General features: G+C 36.9%; 1 protein-coding gene across 1 annotated transcript in view; it reads left to right on the top strand.

Moving 5' to 3' along the window:
• The window catches only part of LOC137615336 (thyrotropin-releasing hormone receptor-like), a 509,619-nt gene extending 493,764 nt beyond the window's left edge, over window positions 1–15,855 (top strand). The window contains exons 5-6 of the mRNA XM_068345133.1: window positions 9,239–9,399; window positions 12,496–15,855. Of these exons, the coding sequence (XP_068201234.1) occupies window positions 9,239–9,399; window positions 12,496–13,253 (919 nt within the window). The 3' untranslated portion in view covers window positions 13,254–15,855. The remainder of the gene's footprint in view (window positions 1–9,238; window positions 9,400–12,495) is intronic.
• The last annotated feature ends 11,645 nt before the right edge of the window (window positions 15,856–27,500 follow it).

Raw genomic sequence — 27,500 nt, 5'->3', positions numbered from 1 at the left:
GTTGGAAATGGCTGCACGAGGAAAGCAAGAAATACACACACACACACACACACTATATATATATATATATATATATATATATATATATATATATATATATATATATATATATATATATATATATATATATATAAAGAATATGTGTGTTGTGTAAAACACACACACACGCACACACACACATATATATACATATATATATATATATATATATATATATATATGTATATATATATTATATTATATATTATATATAAGCCGTATATTTCAATACATTGTATGGTTTATTTGAAATATGAAAAAAACATGTTTAAATGTGCAAAATTTATCATATATATATATATATATATATATATATATATATATATATATACATATATATATATATATATATATATATATATATATATATATATGTGCATATATATATATCCATGCCAGACGCTTTTCCTACTGGTATGGATGGTGTGAGAGCTGAGATGTTGAAGGAAGGGGGTGTGACTGTACTTGAATGGTTGGTGAGATTGTTTAATATGTCTTTTGTGTTGTCAATGGTACCAGTAGATTGGGTTTGTGCATGTATTGTACCACTATATAAGGGTAAGGGAGATGTGCACGAGTGTTGTAATTCAAGAGGTATTAGTTTGTTGAGTGTAGTTGGAAAAGTGTATGGTAGAATAATGATTAATAGGATTAAGGATAAAACAGAGAATGCAATCCTAGAAGTACAGGGTGGTTTTAGAAGAGGTAGGGGTTGTATGAATCAGATTTTTACAGTTAGGCAGATATGCGAGAAATATTTAGCAAAAGGTAAGGAGGTGTATGTTGCGTTTATGGATCTGGAGAAAGCGTTTGATAGAGTTGATAAGGAAGCAATGTGGAATGTGATGAGGTTATATGGAGTTGGTGGAAGGTTGTTTCAAGCAGTGAAAAGCTTCTACAAAGGTAGTAAAGCATGTGTTAGAATAGGAAATGAAGTGAGTGATTGGTTTCCGGTGAGAGTGGGGCTGAGACAGGGATGTGTGATGTCGCCGTTGTTGTTTAACTTGTATGTTGATGGAGTGGTGAAAGAGGTGAATGCTCGAGTGCTTGGACGAGGATTAAAACTGGTAGACGAGAATGACCATGAATGGGAGGTAAATCAGTTGTTGTTTGCGGATGATACTGTACTGGTTGCAGACACAGAAGAGAAGCTTGACCGACTAGTGACAGAATTTGAAGGGTGTGTGAGAGAAGGAAGTTGAGAGTTAATGTGGGTAAGAGAAAGCTTATGAGATGTACGAGAAGGAAAGGTGGTGCAAGGTTGAATGTCATGTTGAATGGAGAGTTACTTGAGGAGGTGGATCAGTTTAAGTACTTGGGGTCTGTTGTTGCAGCAAATGGTGGAGTGGAAGCAGATATACGTCAGAGAGTGAATGAAGGTTGCAAAGTGTTGGGGGCAGTTAAGGGAGTAGTAAAAAATAGAGGGTTGGGCATGAATGTAAAGAGAGTTCTATATGAGAAAGTGATTGTACCAACTGTGATGCATGGATCGGAGTTGTGGGGAATGAAAGTGACGGAGAGACAGAAATTTAATATGTTTGAGATGAAGTGTCTAAGGAGTATGGCTGGTGTATCTCGAGTAGATAGGGTTAGGAACGAAGTGGTGAGGGTGAGAACGGGTGTAAGAAATGAGTTAGCAGCTAGAGTGGATATGAATGTGTTGAGGTGGTTTGGCCATGTTGAGAGAATGGAAAATGGCTGTCTGCTAAAGAAGGTGATGAATGCAAGAGTTGATGGGAGAAGTACAAGAGGAAGGCCAAGGTTTGGGTGGATGGATGGAGTGAAGAAAGCTCTGGGTGATAGGAGGATAGATGTGAGAGAGGCAAGAGAGCGTACTAGAAATAGGAATGAATGGCGAGCGATTGTGACGCAGTTCCGGTAGGCCCTGCTGCTTCCTCCGGTGCCTTAGATGACCGCGTAGGTAGCAGCAGTAGGGGATTCAGCATTATGAAGCTTCATCTGTGGTGGATAACGGGGGAGGGTGGGCTGTGGCACCCTAGCAGTACCAGCTGAACTCGGTTGAGTCCCTTGTCAGGCTGGGAGGAACGTAGAGTGTAGAGGTCCCCTTTTTGTTTTGTTTCATTTGTTGATGTCGGCTACCCCCCAAAATTGGGGGAAGTGCCTTGGTATATGTATGTATGTGATGTGTATATATATATATATATATATATATATATATATATATATATATATATATATATATATACAGTATATATATATATATATATATATATATATATATATATATATATGCATATATATATATATATATATATATATATGCATATATATATATATATATATATATATATGCATGTATATATATATATATATATATATATATATATATATATATATATATATATATATTTATATATATATATATATATATATATATATATATATATATATATATATATATATATATATATATATATATATGATAAAGTTTTGCACATTTAGACGTGTTTTTCATATTCAAATAAGCCATATATTTTTGATACATTAATGTCTGGATTCTCTTAACGACCTCGGGATTAGAGCCCCAGGTGAAATCACACAAAGACAAGAGCTTGTGACCGGCCGGGAATCGAACCCTGGTCCGACAAGCTTGTATAGACAGTGGGAGGTATTCATAAAAATGAAGGATATTCTTGTAAGCATAAGGTAGAAGTACAAGGTAACTCTTTGAAGCAAAAGGTAGAAGTATAAGCAAATATTTCTTTCCATATTCATAATGATTACCTTTTACTTGCGAGGCTATCCTCCAAGCAGAAGTAAAAGGTTGATTCGTGTTTCGGGAGCGCTTAGTTACATATTGGAACTTGTAAGATTTCATTTGTGATGTCAAGATAAGAAAGAGTTTAGTATTTATGATACGTATTTAATGCCCTGTTTTTACTTGTATTTAATTAAGTTTACGCATCAGAAAGAACACAGACGCCGCCGCGCCTTCCCCAAAGCCTCGCTGGCGACATCTATCCCCCACCCCTTGCATTAGAAGGTCTTTGACATCTTTTTAGCTCCCCCACCCCTTGCATTAGAAGTTCTTTGACCTCTTTTCAGCTCCCACACCCCTTGCATTAGAAGTTCTTTGACCTCTTTTTAGCTACCACACCCCTTGCATTAGAAGTTCTTTGACCTCTTTTTAGCTCCCACACCCCTTGCATTAGAAGTTCTTTGACCTCTTTTTAGCTTCCCCACCCCTTGCATTAGAAGTTCTTCGACCTCTTTTTAGCTCCCACACCCCTTGCATTAGAAGTTCTTTGACCTCTTTTTAGCTCCCATACCCCTTGCATTAGAAGTTCTTTGACCTCTTTTTACCTTCCCCACCCCTTGCATTAGAAGTGTTTTGACCTCTTTTTAGCTTCCCCACCCCTTGCATTAGAAGGTCTTTGACCTCTTTTTAGCTCCAACACCCCTTGCATTAGAAGTTCTTTGACCTCTTTTTAGGTCCCACACCCCTTGCATTAGAAGTTCTTTGACCTCTTTTTAGCTCCCACACCCCTTGCATTAGAAGTTCTTTGACTTCTTTTTTAACTCCCCCACCCCTTGCATTAGAAGTTCTTTGACCTCTTTTTAGCTCCCCCACCCCTTGCATTAGAAGTTCTTTGACCTCTTTTTAGCTCCCCCACCCTTTACATTAGAAGTTCTTTGACCTTTTTTTAGCTCCCCTACCCCTTGCTTTAGAAGTTCTTTGACCTCTTTTTAGCTCCCCCACCACTTGCATTATAAGTTCTTTGACCTCTTTTTAGCTCCCACACCCCTTGCATTAGAAGTTCTTTGACCTCTTTTTAGCTCCCCCACCCCTTGCATTAGAAATTCTTTGACCTCTTTTTAGCTCCCACACCCCTTGCATTAGAAGTTCTTTGACCTCTTTTTAGCTCCCCCACCCCTTGCATTAGAAGTTCTTTGACCTCTTTTTAGCTCCCCCACCCTTTACATTAGAAGTTCTTTGACCTTTTTTTAGCTCCCCTACCCCTTGCTTTAGAAGTTCTTTGACCTCTTTTTAGCTCCCCCACCACTTGCATTATAAGTTCTTTGACCTCTTTTTAGCTCCCACACCCCTTGCATTAGAAGTTCTTTGACCTCTTTTTAGCTCCCCCACCCCTTGCATTAGAAATTCTTTGACCTCTTTTTAGCTCCCACACTCCTTGCATTAGAAGTACTTTGGCCTCTTTTTCGCTCCCCCACCCCTTGTATTAGAAGTTCTTTGACCTCTTTTTAGCTCCCCCACCCCTTGCATTAGAGGTTCTTTTATCTCTTTTTAGCTCTCACACCCCTTGCATTAGAAGTTCTTTGACCTCTTTTTAGCTCCCACACCCCATGCATTAGAAGATCTTTGACCTCTTTTTAGCTCCCACACCCCTTGCATTAGAAGTTCTTTGACCTCTTTTTAGCTCCTACACCTCTAGCATTAGAGGTTCTTTGACCTCTTTTTAGCTCCCACACCTCTAGCATTAGAAGTTCTTTGACCTCTTTTTAGCTCTCACACCTCTAGCGTTAGAAGTTCTTTGACCTCTTTTTAGCTCCCACACCTCTAGCGTTAGAATTTCTTTGACCTCTTTTTAGCTCCCACACCTCTAGCATTAGAAGTTCTTTGATTTCTTTTTAGCTCCCACACCTCTAGCATTAGAAGTTCTTTGACCTCTTTTTAGCTCCCACACCTCTAGCATTAGAAGTTATTTGACCTCTTTTTGGCTCCCACACCTCTAGCATTAGAAGTTCTTTGACTTCTTTTTAGCTCCCACACCTCTAGCATTAGAAGTACTTTGACCTCTTTTTAGCTCCCACACCTCTAGCATTAGAAGTTCTTTGACCTCATTTTAGCTCCCACACCTCTAGCATTAGAAGTCCTTTGACTTCTTTTTAGCTCCCACACCTCTAGCATTAGAAGTTCTTTGACCTCTTTTCAGCTCCCTTACCTCAAGCATTAGAAGTTCTTTGACCTCTCTTTATAGCTCCCACACTTCTAACATCAGAAGTTCTTTGACCTCTCTCTTTAGCGCCCACATTTCTAGCATTAAAAGTTCTTTTACATATATTTCTAGGTTCCATACTTTTAGCATTAGAGGGTCTTCGATCTATATTTTGAGGTGCCTTACTTCTAGCATTAGAGGCTCTCTGTTTTTAGGTGTGTTACCTCTGGCACTAGAGGCTCCTCTTCGCTGTTCTCTCCTGTCTTCTAGTTTTCAAGACCTTCTTTCATTAGATTATCTGTTTCTTTCGAGATTTCATTGTCTCTTTTCCTTAGTTCGTCAGTGACCTTCTAGATTTCAAAAGAGATTTTAGTGCCGAGAGTCCTCACTTCGTCAGATTCCTCAGGGAAATCGAAGGCATTTATTCTTTACCTATCTGGGCCATGAGTAAAGAGATGAATACTATCGATTTCTCCGCATACACTATCATGCCAAAGTATATGACGAGCAACATGATATATTTACCAATGTCGTCTGGATATGTCCTTACTTCAATGGCGAATTTTGGGACAATCCTGTTGAAGAACTACACGTCACTCACCGTTCAGTTGAACCATTCTGCCTCCATCCTCATTCCCCGCAATCCGTTTTTGCACCGATACAAAGCCTCGTACTTTTTCCAAGAGTCTCCTTTAATAAGACATCGTCGCAAAAGCCCAAGCAAAGGATCCTTCAAGGTGGATACATTATGATCTTCAAAGCTCAGCTGCCAACGGAAGATCCCGTGTCTTTCTATAGGTCGGGCGATATAAAATGAACGATCGGCAACTTCGGCAGCAACCAAAACCATCTGTAGTTGATGGTGTTCCGAAGACGTAACACATAATTCTTACCGGCAGCTTCCTATTCCGCCAGAACGCGATCTCTGTGAGTTAAGTGAAATCCTTCTCCCAGTCATCAACTCATTTCCTCTTACTTATATTGACGCGCAATTCCTTGGTTAGATTTCGCCAGCAACATACAGATCATGTGAGGTGTTGCAGGCTACGTTTGAAAAAATGAAGATCAGGTCTTCAGAAGTCATTTGAAGCTCTGGGAGGAGTTGTTCAGGACTGCTCCTGCAAATTTCAGTTCTGGAGTCATTCAAAAATCCATGTTAAGTATACGGCTATGTCCTTTGAAGACTTTTGGAAATTCGGGAAAGTTTTCTTCCGAAACCGGTCTGAGATTCCGTTCTGGAGGCATTCAGAATTCCATGCTAAGTCTATGGCTATTTTTTCTGAAGCCATTTGGAAATCCGGGAAAGTTTTCTTCCGATACCGTTCTGAGATTCCGTTCTGGAGGCATTCAGAATTCCATGCTAAGTCTATGGCTATTTCTTCTGAAGCCATTTGGAAATCCGAGAAGATTTTCTTCCGAATTATTTTAGGACTCGCGAAAAATTCCATTCTTGTTTTATAAAAACAACAACAACAATAATAATAATGATAATAATAATAATAATAATAATAATAATAATAATAATAATAATAATAATAATAATAATAAACTACGTGATTTGATTTATGGATTTGAGTTGAAAAGTTTTGAAGACGCTAAACGCTCAACTTTGCAGTTTGAAGGAAACTTTAAGATACCCGGACGAAGGGCGAAGGGTAATTGAGGTTTAAAACAAACTGAATTGAAATAATTGATTTCAGCTAAATTATTTCAGGCTTGGGATTTAGAACAATCTATTTCTAGTACGAATCGATATACATATATATATATATATATATATATGTGTATATATATATATATATATGTATATATATATATATATATATATATATATATATATATATTCAAATAAGCCATATAAATTTTTGATACATTAATGTCTGGATTCTCTTAACGACCTCGGGATCAGAGCCCCAGGCGAAATCACACATAGACATGAGCTTGTGACCGGCCGGGAATCGAACCCTGGACGGCAAGCTTGTATAGACAGTGACTAAACCACTTGGCCACGAAGAAATTTATCATATATATATATATATATATATATATATATATATATATATATATATATGTATACATATATATAGTTTATATATGTGTATATACATGCATGTATATAAGCTTTTGCAGTATATGAATATTCTGTGTATATATGTATATTTATACGATGTATATATATACATATATATACACAGACATATATATACATACATATAATATATACATACATATACATATATATAATATATATATACATACATATATATATAAACTATATTTATATATTATATGAATACAGTATATTTGCATGTACTGGACACACACACGCATATATATATATATATATATATATATATATATATATATATATATATATTATACACATACACATACATACATACATACATACATACTTACATACATACATATATACTGTTTGTACATACATCCCTAAATACAGCTGCCTTTGCATTCTCCCAACTGTTTATACATGCAAAAGCAAATGTAAAATGCATATCACCAAGTTATGGCTTAACCTTGATATTTCATCGAGATTCCAGGTGTGGACAAGATATCTGTCCGCAAGCCACTGTATATTTTGTTCTTCAAAACGGAATAACATCTTGAAATCACGATCAAGTGTGTGTAAACGGGGCATGTATTGTTTAACATGCCTCACATCCACAAAATCTGTCATCGTGCTGAGAATCGGACAGAACAACCTTTCTCTTCGAACTGCAGTCTGCTACTGACCAGACTCAGCTTTTTCGAAGCATATGCTCTTTATATGAATTAAAGGGTCTTCTTTATGTATAACCATTTACTTTTATGTGATTATAAGGATATGCTTTTGCTCTAAAAGTAGAAGCTTTTGCTTGAAATGTTTATGAATACAAGTAGAAGGATTTCCTTCATATTTTGCAAGTATACGCATGTCCTTTTCTTTATGAATACCGCCCACTGTCTATACAAGCTTGCTGGACCAGGGTTCGATTCCCGGCAGGTCACAAGCTCTTGTCTTTGTGTGATTTCGCCTAGGGCTCTGATCCCCAGGTTGTTAAGAGAATCCAGACAATAATGTATCCAAAATATATGGCTTATTTGAATATATATATATATATATATATATATATATATATATATATATATATTTTTATATATATATATATATATATATATATATATATATATGTATGTATATGTACTGATGTAATCTTCTTGGGTGCGAAGATAAATGGATTAATAATATATATATATATATATATATATATATATATATATATATATATATATATATATATATGGGCTTCACAAGGCACTAGAAGAGTTGGAAAACCCAGACCTACATTGCTGAGGACTATGAACCGCGAAGTAAGAGATGATGAATGGAGAAGTATTGAATTAAAAGTTCAAGATAGAGACGGCTGGCGAAATGTAACCAAGGCCCTTTGCGTCAATAGGCGTAGGAGGAGATGATGGTGATATATATATATATATATATATATATATATATATATATATATATATATATATATATATATATATATATATATATATATATATATGCAGAAGAACCACAGGGAAAATGAAAATACGAAATATACGCTTAAGTCCTGACTAGTTTCGTGATACTTCTTCACGAAACTAGTCAGGACTTAAGCGTATATTTCGTATTTTCATTTTCCCTGTGGTTCTTCTGCATCTGAGCATCACGTTTTCCTGTGATTTTTACGCATATATATATATATATATATATATATATATATATATATATATATATATATATATATATATATATATATTTGTGTGTGTATATATATATGTATATATATATATATATATATATATATATATATATATATACTGATATTATCTTCTTGTTTGCTATGATAAATGGACTTCTATATATATACAATATATATATATATATATATATATATATATATATATATATATATATATATATATATATATATAAATAGGTTTTCTGTGAGCGATTTCACTAAAGTCTCCTACCATCACCAATCCGCAATGGCTGGTGTGTTGATAAAATAAGCAAACCTTAGACATGAGTAAGGACATGTCTGAGGCCTTGTCCTGCAGTGAACTAGAAATGGCTGCATTTATTTTATGTGCGTGTGAGAGGGGCGTAGAAAGGGCTCATTTCTTCAGGTTTATTTTGACATGTGTATTCATATAATATGTATTATATAAAAAGCATTCTCCACAAGGAAGCATCACTAGATGACTGTACTGATGCTTGCCCCTTCTGCTTGCAGCATGTTGTACGGTGCTCGCGTCCTGCTCTTCGCCAACTCTGCAGTCAACCCCATTCTCTACAACCTGACGTCGACCAAGTTCCGGGAGGCTTTCCTCAAGCTCCTCAAAAATGATCGACGCCAGAGACAGCTCAGTCGGCAGTCGACTTTCAACACGACAGGTGCTGTCTCTCTCTTCTCTAGACGTGTCTTCATTTTTATTTACTTGCTTTGCTATGTCAGACAGGATTTTTTTTATTTCATAAGACCTATTCGAAAAAAATGTCACCTTTCTTTCGTTGTTTGTATGTAAATGTAATATATTCAGAGTGGTATCTAAGCTCGGTAAATATTTTTGTAGATTACTTTTCTTCCGTTGTTGGTACTTTTCATTTTCTGCCGCATCAGAATTTAGGTTCTCGTATCTAAAGTATCATTGTTTATTTTCTTGACCATAAAGTCAGCTCTCAAATCTTATTTAAAACATTATATAAAAAAAGTTTTAATATTTTGGTCATACGCTGCTTGGACAGGCACATATCGATCATTAGAAGATTTAACTGAAATAAAAGTATTCATTATCGAACAAAGAAAATGGGGTTTTCCTTTGGGAAGCAAAATTATTAATGAGAAATCTATGAAATAGATCTTATGGTTTCAATTAAAAAAAATCAATACTTTGCTGTGATGTTTGGCAATTTTTTCCTCATTAAGCGAATGTTTTATCAAAAGACGCACTGTAAAGGTATCACGGTGATCAAACAGTAGTTTCACAGTAGTTGCACCGTATTAGGGAAAAACAAATCAAGTATTCTGTTATTATTACTGGAGCTTAGTGGAAGATTACGCATGAATAGCGGTACCCAAAATCCGTAAATGTTATTCACTTTTGGCAGTTGTGATTTGTGTATGCAGATGAAGCGCCTTAATTTATGCAGAACCTTTGTGATATTGTTTTATGGAAATCATGCAGCACATTTTCCAAGGCTAATTATCCCGTCGCATGTATGAATAATCGCGTGAAAGAAATGAAAGAAAAAAGATTGTCGTATGATTCAGATAGTAAAATTAATGATTTTGTTACATCAGTTGAAATCCAGAGAAACTTTGGATGTGCAGATATATATTGTAGTAGTGTATGTCAATGTGCAAAGGGCATTGCGCATTCATTAATGAAATGTAATTACTGTGCAGTATATACAAACCCGGTTTACGAGGTATTTTATTATTTCATTACTCACGTAATTTAAAATAAAGTAAATTTACAGTAAAAATTATTTGGTGTATTTCTGCTTATTTTCTTAACGTAACTTTAATTTAAATATATGAATATTTGCAAGTAGGACGATACGCATCGATTTTTTTTATCGTATGTATATCTATGAATTTTTGTTGACATGTCACCACAAATTAAAAGACAAAAAATTTATCGTAAAAATTTTTTACCCTGATATTATTTCAGCAGATTAAGCATGAATTCTCGTAACCTGAATCTAGCTTAATTTTCTACTAAATTACAGTATCTTCAACTATGACAGAACGTTAACCTTGTGCCGATAATTTGACCTCTGCATCTCCTTTTACTGACATGCGATAGTCTGCTTTCATACGAATCTGCAATACATTTTTCCGGCAGTTTTTCCATCTCTTTGATCTTTAATTAATTTCCACATCATGGTTAGAAATATTTTCCACCAGAGGGAATGTGGTTTAAGTACTGGAGACAGCCTACAGACACACCCACGCACATACTACCTGGTTACTTAATCTAAAACAAATCAATGCAAACAAACTAATGTAAGTACGACTGAGGGAAAACTTGCTGATTAAGCAGTGACAGTCTATTGTTTGGTGACTGGTAGAGTGTAAAGTTGTAGAAAGACCACTCCGTTGGGGGGGGGGGGGGGGGTTGCGCAAGACAAATTGACTGATCTGGAGTAAAATGTCGAGGACTGATTGGTTGAATGTAGACATGTCTCCGAACGATATCAAGACTTTTTTACGTCAAGTAAATAAATTTATTTCGTGATTGAAAATATAGACTCCTAGACTTTCTGTATGTGTTTGCAAACTTGAATATTAATTATATATACATTCTGGATAACTGAAAGCTGTAATACTGATTGACTACCTAAACACAAATGTTGTCTTGACTTACTGACGGCAGACCGGCTGATATGCTCGTATATTACTTATAAAAACAAACTGGCGGACTCGGTGAATTAAGGTGGTTATAGAATGCTAAGTAACCGAGGATGGAAAGATTGACTAGTTCACATAGCGAAACAAATACAAACATACTGAATGCTGACAGAGTGCCTTACTCAATTAGTGAGAAATGGCTGATAGAATAACCAAATATACACAGTCGTTGCTGGTTCTAGTTTTTGTGGATAGGGTTTGGGCGCTGATTGTATGTGTATATATATATATATATATATATATATATATATATATATATATATATATATATATATATGTATATATATATATATATATATATATATATATGTATATATATATATATGTATGTATGTATGTATGTATGTATATAATATGATCAGTCTCTAGGGCATCGTATTACTAAGGAAATTCACTGTCCCTTGCCCCTGCCATTAATGAGTGACCTTTAGACATGACGTCTTCTTGACGACCAAATAATTATTTGATTTGCTATGTACAAAACTAATAAACAATTGGTAGACAAAGGGCGTTGTGGCTTGACTGCAGACATTGTGGGGAATGGGGACCAGACTAAATAAATGGGGGAAAAAGGAATAATTGAAATTTTAGTTAGGTTCATTAATAGATTTCGAAAATACCACATACATGTTAATCATTATGCTCTGAGAGATATATATTTTGTTACCTTTTGAATTAAACATTTACCTCATTATAATCTAAAAATAAATCATTTTCCAATGAATAATTAAAAGATGTGTCAAATCAGTTTTGAATGAAATTTCAATTTATGTATAATCATGTTCCTTAATTGCATTACCCTCAGGACTGTCAATGTATATCAACTAATTAATCGTGACGACTGGTATAAACATCAATAGATATTTGTAATATCATTTTTAATTATTAATGATAATTTTATTTTCATAATAGTTGGAGAGACAGGTTGAATGACCATAACTTTATTTTTCAGAAGTCTGCCTCTTAATTCATTAACGCTTAAGGTTATTTACGTATAAAACAGCTCTAGCCTTACGAATCCCTAAAGGTACTTGTAACTTTCATTATCATTTAATTGATATTTTTCTCTTAAACAGGAAACTCCTCCTCCAACGGTCGAAGCGTATCTTCGAGGACCATCTCGACAGACGTCACTACCATCAAGGATGTCCACCCTAGAATGGCCTTGATCCGATGCGGTCGACAGGCTTCCTTCGATGACTTTTCGACTTCCTCGAGACCCAGTATGGCCAAGTATGGGCGCCAGAGTAGTTTCGCCGGCACCCACTGCTTCCCTAACAGCAATCCGCCAAGCTCAGTCAGTTTCAGCAGGCAAAATAGCAAGGAGATTCACAAGGAGTCTGAGAATGGAATCTTAAGTGCACTGGAGATCAGGAGGTACACCGAAGGAGAGAAACGCCACTCTGGCGAAGGCCGTAGACTCCTAGAAAACGAGCGTCGGTCATTCAAGCAAATCCAGGAGGAGAAATTAGGATGCGGTCGTTCCAGGACAGATAGCCTAAGCCAGAGAAGAGAGCGGGAGAAGAAGATCGTGGCGGAAATGGAAAAGCTTCTTTCCAGGGAAGGTGACACCTCTATTTCTACAGTCAACGGCACCTCCAAAGAGTCCGTAAACTCTCAAGGGAGGGATAGTCGCGAAGCGGACCTAGACTGCCCTCCCCAAAAAGAGGGGAAACAACAGCAGAGTGCTAATCCGGAAACTCCCGCCGATAATAGCCGAGATCTCGGAGAGATAGAAATCCGGGGAAGCAGTAAGCTCGAACCGGGAGGCGTGAACACCGGGAAAACCATTTTCTTTTGTGAGAGTCTGAGTACAAAGGTCAGCGTAGTGTGAATTGATGCCAGGTTCCTTAAAGGGGCATTTTCACCCACAGCTTTACTTACCAGAAGCCAAAGAGAACAAAACAATGAGTATCCTGCTTCGTTTTTCAGATGTATTGAACATTATGGAAAAGTCCTTGTGCTTGCTGAAAACGGGGGAGTCTTCAGCCAAGCAAATATGGCTTTGTATATAATGTTTTGTGTATGTGTTTATATGTGTACGTGCATGCATACACATATATGAATTTCTGATTAATGACCGAAAAGTGATATTGAAAATACAAATTGATCATAACCCTTTTATCAATGAATCTTATTGAAATAGCATTTCTCTGAATTTAGAATAAACAGGTAGGTGTTTGTTTAGAGGAAAAACAAAAATGATAAGTACAGTATATACATTTTATAAAATTTTTGAGAGGCATCTTGTATCTTGAAGTTCCCGAGTAAAATTGAGTTTTTTCTTAAAAGCCAGTTTCATGAAATACAAGTGTGGAAGTAAAAGAGTAAGAGATTAGTAGATTATTCAGTCCAGTTTCGACATTGCATCTATTTAAAACAGTCAGTAACCCAGTAAAAGTAGTTAATGGTAATCCTTAAGTATGGTAATTTTACCCTGTTAAATCTTATTTTGCAGATGACTTGCTTTGTCTTGTTGAATAATGATGAGGAAAAAATTCTCACTTTCTGTGAATGTATTTACGCATGACAATTTGTTGTTCTCTAAAAACAGAAATTCATCAGTTTCTACGTAAGTATATCGATGGCTACTTTGAAAACAGAGATTAATTTTCTACGAAAGCATATCGATGGTTACTTTGAAAACAGGAATTGTCAATTTACGAAAGCATATGGATGGCTACTTACTGCAGTATATTCCCACTATTTTGAATTCTTACAGATTTTTTTTTTAAATTTACAAAATGGTCGTAAAAGAGATTTGGAAAGAATAAGAAAAAAAGGGATATTATATTTTGTTGAGAGACTGTATTGGACTCGCCTTAATAATAAATTTTGAAAGGTTATGAACTTTGACCAATCAGCGACTTATAAATCAAATGTTCAATACTTGCTATGTGTTGGAGAATAAACAGCCATATTGCCATAGTCTGCGTACTCTTTGTCAAGTATGTTTACATTTCACGTCCCTCAGTTATTAGACCACGAACTTAAGTGTAGTATATACATGTAGCTGACATGACTTATGTCGTGTGACTGTCATTCGCTACACCTGGCACTTTTCCTATTTTTATTAATAAAATCGACGTGTATTACATACCGTGCGGTTTTTAATCATTACACGTCACGAGATGCAGTGCTCTGATTAAATATTGGACGTCGTGTCATTTCCAGATATTGCATTCGGGAATATGAGATTTTGTCATTGAATCTTTTATTGCCTTGCGACTTTGCCCTTCAAGTGCAAATATTTGGGATTTTTATTCGTTTGACCTGATTAGGTCTTAAATCGAGTGTCATTTGCTATATGACCTTTTTGATAATTTTTTTCTGTTAATGAATCCCTATTCTCATTAGCTCTTACAACGTATGTTTGGCATTAATCACGCTATATGTTTCAAATTGCTACTTATTAAAACCTCAGGTTTTAAGGGTTCAATAAACCTGCCGTAATATCTTCGGAAATAAATTTGCAATGTGTGTGTGTCTTCGTCAAAATGCGCTTGTATGCATTTTCTCGTCATTTAAGTATGTATGGAACAACACAGTAGATGACTGGTATTTTTAATCATTTTTTATATTATTGATATGCAGTTCGTAATAGTCAAAGACAATATTATTTTACACTCCGTATGTCTTGCGTGTTTTGCGATCTGTCAACTTTGACGTTAAGAAAATGGAAGTGATTTAGGGGAGGAGGTCCTCCTGCCGGCAGCATATCAATATAAATGCTGTGAAAGTGTAGAACCTCTCTCTCTCTCTCTCTCTCTCTCTCTCTCTCTCTCTCTGCATAAATTTAAACATACGGGTAAAATAGATTAGAAATTCTTTTCCGTTGAATGACATTCATATCTTTGAAGACTAAACACGTCGGGAATATTGTAAACGTTTTGCTAAACCAAATTAGGATGATAAGATCTGGTTATTCATTACTTTCCTTCTTTTGAGCCGTTTGGTCAAAACTGAATTAGAAAAACAAAATCATGAAATGTCTTCCCCACTGCAAAATCTCATGAAACTGGTTTTACCGAAAAGAGTGGCTTAAAGTGTGACTTGTCTTTGATCAAACCAATTTTAATAAACCTCGTAGTATTGGGTGGCAAGTTATTCTTAAGAGGCTGGTAGCAGTACAGATATTTTCATAACATGTGTAACGTGCCATAGATAAAGTTATATTACATCCTTTGTCATGAATTACTTGTAGGTAGACAGCTCGTCTAAAGTGTTAGGTATATAGAGTAGGTGTTTCATAATGACCTTGATATCTGTAAAAAGAGAAGATTAAACTGGTCTCGTTCTCTTGTGTATTTAACCTGAATGTGTCACAAATGTTTAGCATTATTATATGACAAAAAATAAATGTTGTGATACGTAATTGAAGTTATCTACTGTACAACAACTTACAATCTTGATGTTAGTAATAAAAGTTTTGTATTGTACATATTTTATTATGTCTACCTTTGGGAAACAGGATATTATCGTCTTATCTTTTTTTATCATAATCTTTTACTGAACATACTCGGATAAAGACTCTTTAAGTACACCTGTATTTTATTTGTTAATAAAAAATTACTAAAATTTTATTAAGACAAAGTCCTTTAATCAAGTCATTACCAGCTTGACCTTCATAAGGACCATTTGGATTTTCATTCTTATCTCGGCAACCATTTTCTCTTTTCATCTGATAAACTTATTGGTTTTTATGGCATCTGATAGCCTCAGGACTAAAATTTTCTATTCTTACAAAACCCACATAATTTCGTTTGGCATTTAGCATTTTCTATACGGAATTTTAAAATTTTTATGATCATACAGGCATAAAATTAAATATTTTCGAGTATTTAATTTTTAGTCCTGTCTTGTTTCGCAAGGTTTGAATACTGATAAATAAGTTATTTGGTTCCCCTTTCTTTTTTCTGGAATGTTATGTTAGACATACATTTTTTCCTTTGATAACATTTGCTTTATGTTATTAATGTAAACAAACAGAAGTGTGGTTGAGAGTCGCTTCTGAGCCTCATGACTTCCATTTACATTCTTCTTTAGTTCCAAATTAGCTTCCTCAATATCAAGGATTTGTTGATTTATACAAACAGCCTGATGTCTTTGAAATGAAAACGAAAATTGTGTTCAATCTAATGAAATTTGGTAATACACCTGTTATATTCTTGAAATTTAGCAACAGCTTGCAGAGCCAAATTCCCATCTTTGGTTAGTATTCTGAGCCAGTGGTATTTCACGCATGGGAAGTAAAATCACATTGGGCAGAAATGATTCATATTTATCGGAATCACGTAGGTGACTGATTGGCTGCGGGTACTCCTAATAGGCTTTGTTGGAGTTCAAAGGCAACAGGCTGCTGGTTAAGATCATGCCTCACGTGTTTTGATGGCGTAGAGGGGTGATATTCTGGTCAAGAGTATTTCCCTGCTTAATCTTAATACGAGGAAAACCTTTATCCAGTTGTAAAATTTGATAAGACAGATTGAGGTTACCTTCACCATAAGGTCGTTAGCAAGGGGTTTGAATGTAGGTTAGATTGTGGGATTTTGCTTTTCCTTAAGTTCACTTGTATTGGTCTGTATATTTCCTCTTATTACTACCTGGTCTTCGGTGGCTTTTTTTGAGTTTTCCGTATAAAACTTGATTTAGCATATGAATAACCTGATCAAGCCAGACTAGCCAGCGTTAGGTGAAAACAGACTTCTCTATATACTTTGGTTTTAGTTGTCAGTGTCCGGTGATTTTATCGAAAAACCCTGTCAATTTTAAGGAAGAATCAAGCAAATATACTGCCAAGAGTATGAATGATGAGAAAGTTGAGAGTTTGAAAGTTAGGAAATGAAACTAGAAAATTGAGCAATAAATGTTGTGCTTGTAAGGAAAAGACGGGCAGGTGATTCGCGTTGGTGTTATAGTAAATACAGCATGTGGTGGTCGTATCAGAGGAGAATTGAGCCGCAGAAGACATTAAGCAGAGAAGATAGCAGGGTATGTGCAAAATGTCTAGGTTATACCTTTTATGGAAGCTCAGATAAGATGTTTGAAGGGATTATTGAGTAAAGTCTCATGACTAGAATGTTTTTAAATGATTTTTTTTATTCAAATAAATGAAATGACTGATGCTTTTGAGATTAATTGTTTATAAAGTGAAACGAATTTCCAGGGGGGAGATGGTGAGAAATGTAGATATACGTGGAAGGGAAGGTTAGCTTAGGTATGAGGATGGATCAGTGATTTTAGTTGGTTTGATAACGTGAACATAACTGCGAACGAAAGTTTTGTGAATAGAGCGTAAGACTTGGAAATGATAAATGGGAAGAGTGGTAGACACAAAAATGGTGTGGAAAAGATGCTGAAATAGAATTAAGTTGATAAGGAAGCGTTTTTTAGTGAAAAATAAAAGAAGAGAATAGTGTCGAGTGCAAAACAGGATGCAGCTAATGTTAACTTAAGATTTTGTAGGTAGTTTTTGAATGTGGCAGTGTATTTTTCTTTTTTCTTTTCATTTAGCGTCACCAATTGTTATGAGAAACCACTCAATGCAATGTTAAACCAAATTATGTAAATATACATCATATGAATATATAGGTAGATAAACACACACACATATATATATAAATCTATATATATATATATATATATATATATATATATATATATATATGTGTGTGTGTGTGTGTGTGTGTGTTTATATATATTTTCCTATTTATGTATGCTGTAAATATACATATGTATGAAGAGGAATATGTAAATATATATGTATGCATATCATATAAAATATTATATGACAAAAAGGAAGTTGCACCTAGTTTATTTCAATCTTCGCTAACATTTTCAAAGCAAAGCTTCATCAATACTAAAAATAGTAATATCAAAAAATAATAAAATTAGTAATGAAAAAGAACATAAGTACAAAGAACATATAATTTATTTCATATGATTATTTTCAGGTTATAGCACAAACCACTTGTGAAACCTCTATCCTTTTGCTTGAATTTATATGTATTAAACAATGAAATTTATCACCAAATGGTTAGGCATTATCTCTTTACAGTATTTATTCACTGTAATGTGGCGTCAATGACCTCAGATGTCAGGATGCCAGAAAACCACAAATCAATCAAATCACTATAAGTGGGCTTTCTTGGGACAATCAATGTTCATATTTTGTTTAAATATTGTTTAAAGCAAGTTCTCATTTAAACCTTTATATTTTATTTACTGTAAGTCTTTTGTTCCCAAAAATAATATTTTATTTATTTTATTTATAGTTTCAATTCTTAACAATGACAATGAAGCTATGCTTTGAAATGTTGGCTTTGAGTAAAATGTAAAATTTTTTATCCACGGAATTTAGTCATCCTCTTCATATTACGTATTGAAGTTGCGAGCCGTCAACACTGTGAATATATAAATATATGTTTATATATATATATATATATATATATATATATATATATATATATTATATATATACAGTATATATATATATATATATATATATATATATATATATATATATATATATATATTATATATATAAATATATATATATATATATATATATATATATATTTATATATATATATATATATTTATATATATATATATATATATATATATATATATATATATATATTTATATATATATATATAATATATATATATATATATATACCTGAAAAGAAAAATTAAAACTTGATTATATGGACGATTACGTATAAATGACGTCCTCTGAGGAACTTTTAATTTTGAGCGGTCAGAAGAAATATATCCCCATTAATGTTATTTATCATTAAATGTCTTTGCAATCACAAGACAATCTGTACTATCAGCAATTAATTGTATGTTAAAATCAGGAAGAATAATATCAAGACTTACCACAGTTATATTTTTTGACTGTTAAACTTTGACATTTTCTGTTCCCACATACAAAATTGTATTTTTTTATAAATAAGTTTTAGTTTCATAATTTGCCTCGAAACTACCCCTTCATTACCGATTAATGATAATAACTTTAAAGATTATTTAATTCATGATCTCATTAGTATTGAATGTTAGCCTAATTATTGTTTTTCAAAATTACCTTGAAAAATTTTTCCGGCATTTTTTTTTTTCACTTGTTTTTATGCCGCCAAATCATCTCTCTTTCTTGTTATAAATACATTATCATGAAAAGCCTCATTTAGATGATTAATGTTTCGGAAACAAACTTGCATCTCTAAGGTTACGAAAAACAATAAAATAAAATTAATTTCATGAATGAAAACGAGTCCAATCTCCCTTGCGATAGTTTGATATCAGTTCCTTTAACTCAGATAATTAGAGTAAACGTTTAATCCTAAAAATTTTTTTTTATTTTAGTTGCTATTTGGCTGATTTTTCGTCATCTTAGATTACTGCACCAAATACCTCAAGATATTCTGTATATTACATTTTAGCTAAAATTTCTCGTCACATTTTTCAAGAAAATATTTTAGAATATTTCTATAAAGTTAGGTTAGATATAGAAAATGAAAATTATTGCTGTTCGTTCTGCTTATTTTCACAAGGAAATAAATTTTGGTAATAATTTAATTAGTAAATTTTAACACTATACTGTCTTGGATTACAAATTATAACAAATCTCAATTATTTCATGAAAGAAAAAAAAATCAATGGTAAAGGTCAGATCAGATTCTTTGTGATGATCACAGCCTTCTTAATGAAAATTTAAAAATAAAGAATGGCGGGAAAATTGGATATCGGCCTAAAATGTTTTGGTTCCGATCCTGGAAAGCAGATTATGCCTCAAACAGGCGTGATAAAATGTTGGTAATTTTGTCTCCGTTTTAATTCACTGACGTCATTTTCATGGAATTTATCTCAGTTCAACTTTTAGCTATTTTCTTGCTGTTATTGATGACGGTAATCATGGAGTTGATGATGATGATGACAGTTAACTCTACCTCATTAATGGAAAAAACAAAAGACATGGGCTTTGATGAAAGTGATTAAGTTTGTTATGAGGGTATTTTCAGTACAGAAAAATTCACTTTTATATAAAATTCTTCCAACATATTTTCAGGGTTATGGTTTTCATTTCTGACCTGATAAGATATTTTATTATTTTTGGTGTAGAGGTGTGGTTTAGAGAACAAGGTTATAGACAATTCATTCAAATGTTATACATATATTTAGAACTAGAAAGAACAACTAGTCTACTAAAAGAAGAGAGACATGTTACGTGCGCCAAGATCGGGCGATAGAGTGTGAGAGATTTGGGGTAGGAATAAGGCACAGTATGCATAATACCTAACAGAAGAAATTTTGAGTAATGATGTATGCACCGTAAAATATATATATATATATATATATATATATATATATATATATATATATATATATATATATATATATATATATATATATATTTCCGGTCACGCCCAAAGGCATTGCCATAACCATAACCTCCCGTTCCTCGGGTTGGGGGGGAGGTGTGGGATGGGTTGAATCTCTTTGTGTATGTGCGTGTGTATGTATATTTATCTAAATATTTAACTGTCATTTTGACGGGTCGTGTACAATATATATATATATATATATATATATATATATATGTGTGTGTGTTAGTACATATCTACACACCTATCTACATACATACATGCATATGTTTTTGTGTGTGTATGTATGATTAAGTAATACTCAGGATAGCCGAACGTTATGATCATACTATCTGTACCAAGTGGCAGGAAATGAAAAGCTTGGTGTGATTTAGTATTTTCATTTTATCCACATCGCAATTACATAAAGAAGTATAGAACAATTAAATTCATACGTGAGTTAAGCCAGTGGATTGACAATACATTGGACTACTCAGGCCAAGAAATTAGCAGGCATAGTGTCACAGGTCAACTCAGTTATCCAAGTTATTGAAACCTTTTTTGATTAAGAATGATATTCACTTGTCTTTAAGCCAGCTCATAGGAGGTCATCAATTCTCTAATTTCACAGTGAACCCATGTTCTGTACAAAAACAGTATTTTTATTTCATTGGAAGTCCGACAATATGGTTAAGATGAAAATATCAATATGACCAAGGTACGTATTTTTCATAGCATAGACGCAATAGACAAACAAATACACACATATTTAACATTAAGCAAGGGTGACTCCAGAGAAAATATAAATAAATTACTGATAATCTTTTACCTGCTATATCGTCGATTAATCTTTGTGGTAAATGATTCACAGAGGTTTTTTTTTTTTTTTTTTTTTTTTTTTTCTATTTCATTTGCATACAGCACTCACATTCATTCTTATTATTTTCATTATTATTATTATTATTATTATTATTATTATTATTATTATTATTATTATTATTATTAGGTAAGCTACAACCGTAGTTGGAAAAGCAGGATGTCATAAGCCTAAATAATTTAACAGGGAAAGTAGCCCAGTGAGGAAAGGGAATAAGAAAACATAGAACTGTGTGCCTGAGTGTACCCACAAGCTAGAGAACTCCAGCCTAAGACAGGGGAAAACCATGGTATAGAGGCTATGGCTCTACCCAAAACTAGAGAACAATGGTCTGATTTTGGAGTGCCCTTCTCCAAGATCTGTTTACCATAGCTAGAGTCTCTTCTACCCTTATTAAGTGGAAAGTAGCCACTGAAAAATTTCAGTGCAGTTGTTAATTCCTTGAATCAAGTAGAATTTTTTGATTATCGTAAGTGTTGTCAGGTGTATGAGGAAATAGGAAAATGTGCAAAGAATAGCCCAGACTATACTGCGTGTACAGGTAATGTAAAATGAGCCATAACCAGAGAGGGATCCTATGTAGTACTAACTGACTAGACAGAGGACCCAAAAATACTAAAGCGGTTGGAGGTGTGACGGAGCCGAGAGAGGGTTGTGAACTCAAAGGCAGGAAGCAATCGACTGAGTTATATTATTGTAGAACACTCTCCTTATATACAAAACCTCAAGGCAACAGGACATAACAAGTTCACAAGACAGACAATATTACAGAGGAAAAACCAGACATGAATTTTCATGTTCGTTTTAGTGCGAGGGAAGAGCGAAGATACAAGCATAATATATACAAAAGGAATTATGTACAATTGTGTGAAACACGGTTGGTACATGGATCCCCCCCTAAAAATGACATACTGTACATGTTAAATAGGGCGCCCTGATCTAGAGAGGCGAACTGTAGGCGGGTCATCTGGCAGTAGATAAGCAGGTTTTAGACGATCAATGGAGACCCAGTCTTCTTTGCCCCGAATGTTTAGGAGGAATGATTTCGGACTGCGTCGGATCACAAGGAAAGGGCCTGTGTAAGGGGGCGTTAGTGGTGGCTTGCTGGTGTCGTTGCGCGGGAAGACGTGCGTTGCAGAGTGCAAGTCCGTTGGTATGTGATGTTTCGCTGGGGGCTTGTAAGTCTGGCGGCACGGAGTAAATTTTCCCACGACGTGACGTATGCGCTGGAGATCGTCGGAGGAGGTTGTAGAAGGAAAAAATTCGGCAGGGACGACCAACGGGTCGCCATACACCATTTCAGCTGCTGAGACGTCGAGGGCGTCTTTAGGAGTGGTCCTTAGTCCCAGGAGGACCCAGGGAAGCTGAGTAAACCAGTTGCAATCCTTGCAGCGGGACATCAAAGCTGCTTTGAGGGTGCAATGAAAACATTCAACCATTCCATTGGCAGCGGGGTTGTAGGCCGTTGTCTGATGTAGGGTGATGCCCAGGAGATTCGCTAATGACGTCCACAATTGAGAGGTGAAAGTGGTTCCCCTGTCAGAAGTAATATGCTCAGGGATACCGAATCTTGAAATCCATCCAGAGAGTAAGGCAGATGTACATGAGGCGGACGTTGCAGTTTCCATGGGAATGGCTTCAGGCCAACGAGTGGAGCGGTCGATGACGGTAAACAGGTAACGATGTCCTTGTGATGTGGGTAGGGGGCCTACAACGTCGACGTGAATGTGTGCGAAACGACGCTGAGGTTGAGGAAAGGTGCCCACTCCTGAATCCGTGTGTCGATGTACTTTGGAAGTTTGGCAAGAAGTACAGGCGCGGACCCAATCCTTAGCATCCTTAGAAATACCGCGCCAAATGAACTTTGCCTTCAGCAGCTGTGCAGTAGAACGGCACGAGGGATGTGAAAGGCCGTGAATGAAATCAAACACCTGTCGGCGCATGGGAGCAGGAATCCAAGGTCGCGGTCTACCAGTACTGACGTCACAGAGGAGGGTGGTGTTGGAGTCTTCGAGGGGAAAGTCTTCCCAACGGAGGGACGTGCAGGATGTCCTACAAGCTTGATACTCTGGATCCTGTCGTTTGGGCTTCAGCCAGGGCGTTGTAATCCAATCCCAGTTGAACGGCAGCCAACGTGTTTCTTGGCAGGGCATCGGCAACAGGATTCATTTTCCCAGGGACGTATTGGAGGGTGCAATTGTATTCAGCCACGGCGGAGAGATGTCGGCGTTGACGGGCAGACCAGGCGTCAGACTGTCGAGTGAAGGCGTGCACCAGAGGCATGTGGTCTGTGCGAATGACGAAGGGCGTACCTTCTAAGAAATGGCGAAAGTGACGGACAGCCAAGTGCACCGCCAGCAATTCTCAGTCGAAGGTAGAATAACCCGATTCTGCCTTGGACAGTTTTCTGCTGAAGAAGGCCAATGGGCGGGGCGAGCCGTTGACCACCTGCTCGAGTACTGCACCAATAGCTACGTCGCTGGCATCGGTGGAGAGAAGGAGAGGGGCGTGTGGGATAGGAAAAGTGAGAGCCGCAGCAGTTGATAGGGCCTTCTTTGCATTGCAGAAGGCTGCTTCTTGAAGGGGACCCCACTTCAGGTCCTTCGGCTTGCCCTTGAGGGAGGCGTAGAGGGGAGCAAGAGTGGCGGCAATGGCTGGCAGAAAACGGTGATAATAGTTGATCATGCCCAAGAATTCCTGCAAAGCTTTGACGGTCGAGGGCACGGGGAAGTTCTGAATGGCTGCTACCTTCTCAGGGAGGGGGTGGACACCTTCAGGAGTGATGCGGTGCCCTAAGAACGATACTTCGTTGGCGCCAAAGGTACACTTGTCGTACCGGACTACAAGGCCGTTTTGTTGCAGGCGGTCGAGCACGATGCGCAGGTGACGGAGGTGTTCCTCTTTTGAGGAGGAGAACACAAGTATGTCGTCCACATAACATACACAGAAATGGAGGTCCCCTAAGATGCCATCCATGAGACGTTGAAACGTGGCCCCAGCATTATGAAGGCCAAAACAGGAGTAATTGAAGGTGTATGTGCCAAACGGAGTGGTGATGGCAGTCTTAGGGATGTCTTCTGGGTTCATAGGCACCTGATAATACCCCTTTAGGAGATCGAGCGTAGAGAAAACCTTTGCTTTGTGCAGGTAGGAGGTCACGTCGGCAATGTTTGGGAGGGGGTAGTGATCCGGTTCTGTTTGCATGTTCATGCGCCTGTAATCCCCGCACGGACGGAGGGAGCCGTCTTTCTTCAGAACGATGTGTAAGGGTGACGACCATGGGCTGGAGGCCTTTTGGCAAAGGCCCATTTCCTCCATTTCGGCGAACGTCTGTTTGGCGGCTGCCAATCATTCCGGTGCCAGACGTCTGAATTTTGCGAAGACTGGGGGTCCCGTCGTCTTGATATGGTGATAAATACCGTGCTTGGCAGGAACCGTGGGCATTTGGCGAAGTTCTGGACGGAAAACTTCCGGGTACGACGTGAGGAGGTGGGCGTAGGCATCCGTGGGTGCGCTAATGTAGAGAGCGAGGTTAGAGGGGGCGGGTTGAAGAGGTGTCGACAAGTACGAGTCTGCGTTGACCAATCGTCGGTGGGCGACATCGACCAGAAGGTGGAAATGAGAGAGGAAATCCGCACCGAGGATTGGCATGGTGACGTCAGCAACGAGAAACTTCCAATTGAATTTACCGTTTCCGAACGATAATGTGAGGTTCTCGTAACCGTAGGTGGGTATCGCAGATCCGTTGGCAGCTACCAAGCGGACGTCGGCAGATGTAGACAGACTACGTTGTGTCTTGAAGAGTTTCCTTGGCAAAAGAGAACGACAAGCACCCGTGTCTACCAAAAATCGCACGCCCGTTCCTGCATCCTGTAAAAAGAAAAGATTAGAAACACGGGAGGCCACCGCCACGAGCGATGGCTTACTTACACGTTTTTTGACCACTGACAATCCTCGGCACATTTCTTCGCAGTTGCCCCGAATCTGACGTGGTAGTAGCAAAACTGCGGCGGATGGGAGGTAGTAAGTGGCTGTAGAAGTCGTTTGTTGGGGCGCGAGCGATTGAGTGTTGGGCGGCTTTGTCTCTGCTTCGGCACGTCACGGTGTGGGCGTGTATGTCCTACAGCATTCATGTCAGCTTCAGTTGACGTTGAATAGGCATCCTCTTCGTCAGGGGTGGAGGCGTTGATGGAGGTCTTGAAGTGGCTGTCCATAAGGGCGTCGGTTTTGGTCATCAAGTCCTTTATGGGTAAACTATCGACATCGGGTATGGCAGCGCGTATAGGTCCGGGTAAACGGCGTATCCAAAGGGCACGAAGTAGGTTCACCTCACGAGGAGAGCCGTCTGCGGCAGGTTGAAGGCGAGCGATACTGGTCATTTCCCTGAGGGCAAGCGAAGCCCTTTGGTCCCCCAACGGTTGTTGCGAGAGCTGAAAAAGCTTTGCTATACGGGCGGCTGGCGACGGCGAGTACTGCTGTAGAAGGTATGTTTTGAGGGCGTCATACTCTATTGGCGTGTCTCCTTGTTCACAAAGCCAGTCGGATATTTCCGGGAAGGTGTCCTCGGGTATCGCCGCAAGAACATAATCTGCTTTGGTGGTTGAGCGAGTCACGCCGTTGATGCGAAACTGGACTTCTGCACGCTGAAACCAAGCAAATGCTTCTCCCCTGGCGAACGGTGAAAGTTTCAATGGGGCGGCCGCAGCGCCAACTGCTGTAGTAGAGTCCGCCATAGTACTAACGATGGAGGGGCGAGGGAGGTGGGGGTGGAAGGCAGCGGGAGCGAGTTGACTTCCGGGGTCACCAATGTGACGGAGCCGAGAGAGGGTTGTGAACTCAAAGGCAGGAAGCAATCGACTGAGTTATATTATTGTAGAACACTCTCCTTATATACAAAACCTCAAGGCAACAGGACATAACAAGTTCACAAGACAGACAATATTACAGAGGAAAAACCAGACATGAATTTTCATGTTCATTTTAGTGCGAGGGAAGAGCGAAGATACAAGCATAACATATACAAAAGGAATTATGTACAATTGTGTGAAACACGGTTGGTACAGAGGACTTGTGGCTCAGCAATCTGCTCAAACCAATCCTCTTAGCTTCCATCCTAGCTTCACATATTCTGACTCTTAGCTACTCTTATCTTTCAGTCGTCTACTATATTTTCCCTTAATAGTTTTTCTACGTTGTCTATTTCCATGCTTCTAATATGTGTATCAAACATTGCTCCATCTTCTTGGTTTCCATTCTGTTAATTTAACCTTACTCTTCACATTTTCTTTCAACTTCCTCGTTTTGCTCTCTTTTTTTTGTGCAAATATAATAAAACTCTTTTACAGTTTTCTCCAGTGCATCTTCACTGTATCCAATCAACACTTTATCATTTGCATCCATCAACCTTGACGAATTCGTGACTCGTTTTCTTATTGCACAAGTTAACACCTAAATCCACTGGTTTTTTTTTTTCTCTCCGAGCGTTTCTCTATCCGTAAAGATATTCAGTAGCCATGTATGCATAACCTTGCCTCAGATCTATTTTTACACGAACCCTAACAATATCCTACTACATGTTCTAACATATTTAATTCTATCATAAAAATATTTAATCGTTATCAACGACTTATCTGCTATCTTAAACATTCTCACAACACTATATTTCATACGTACACTTTAATAAATGTCTTTAGATCCATGTAAACCATGACATTTTTATTTTTATTTTCAAAGGGCTTACGTAAGTTGAACATTTCATCCATGCACCCTTTTCTATGTTTAAACCCTCACTATTTTTCCTCTGTCATTCCAGCAAAGATCCTATTTTACACATTCCCTG

Source organism: Palaemon carinicauda, chromosome 21, assembly GCF_036898095.1.
Source record: "Palaemon carinicauda isolate YSFRI2023 chromosome 21, ASM3689809v2, whole genome shotgun sequence".
In the NCBI taxonomy this organism is placed as follows: Eukaryota; Metazoa; Arthropoda; class Malacostraca; order Decapoda; family Palaemonidae; genus Palaemon; species Palaemon carinicauda.
Note: the sequence above shows the minus strand (reverse complement) of the source record. Positions and strands in the feature narration are given on the sequence as shown.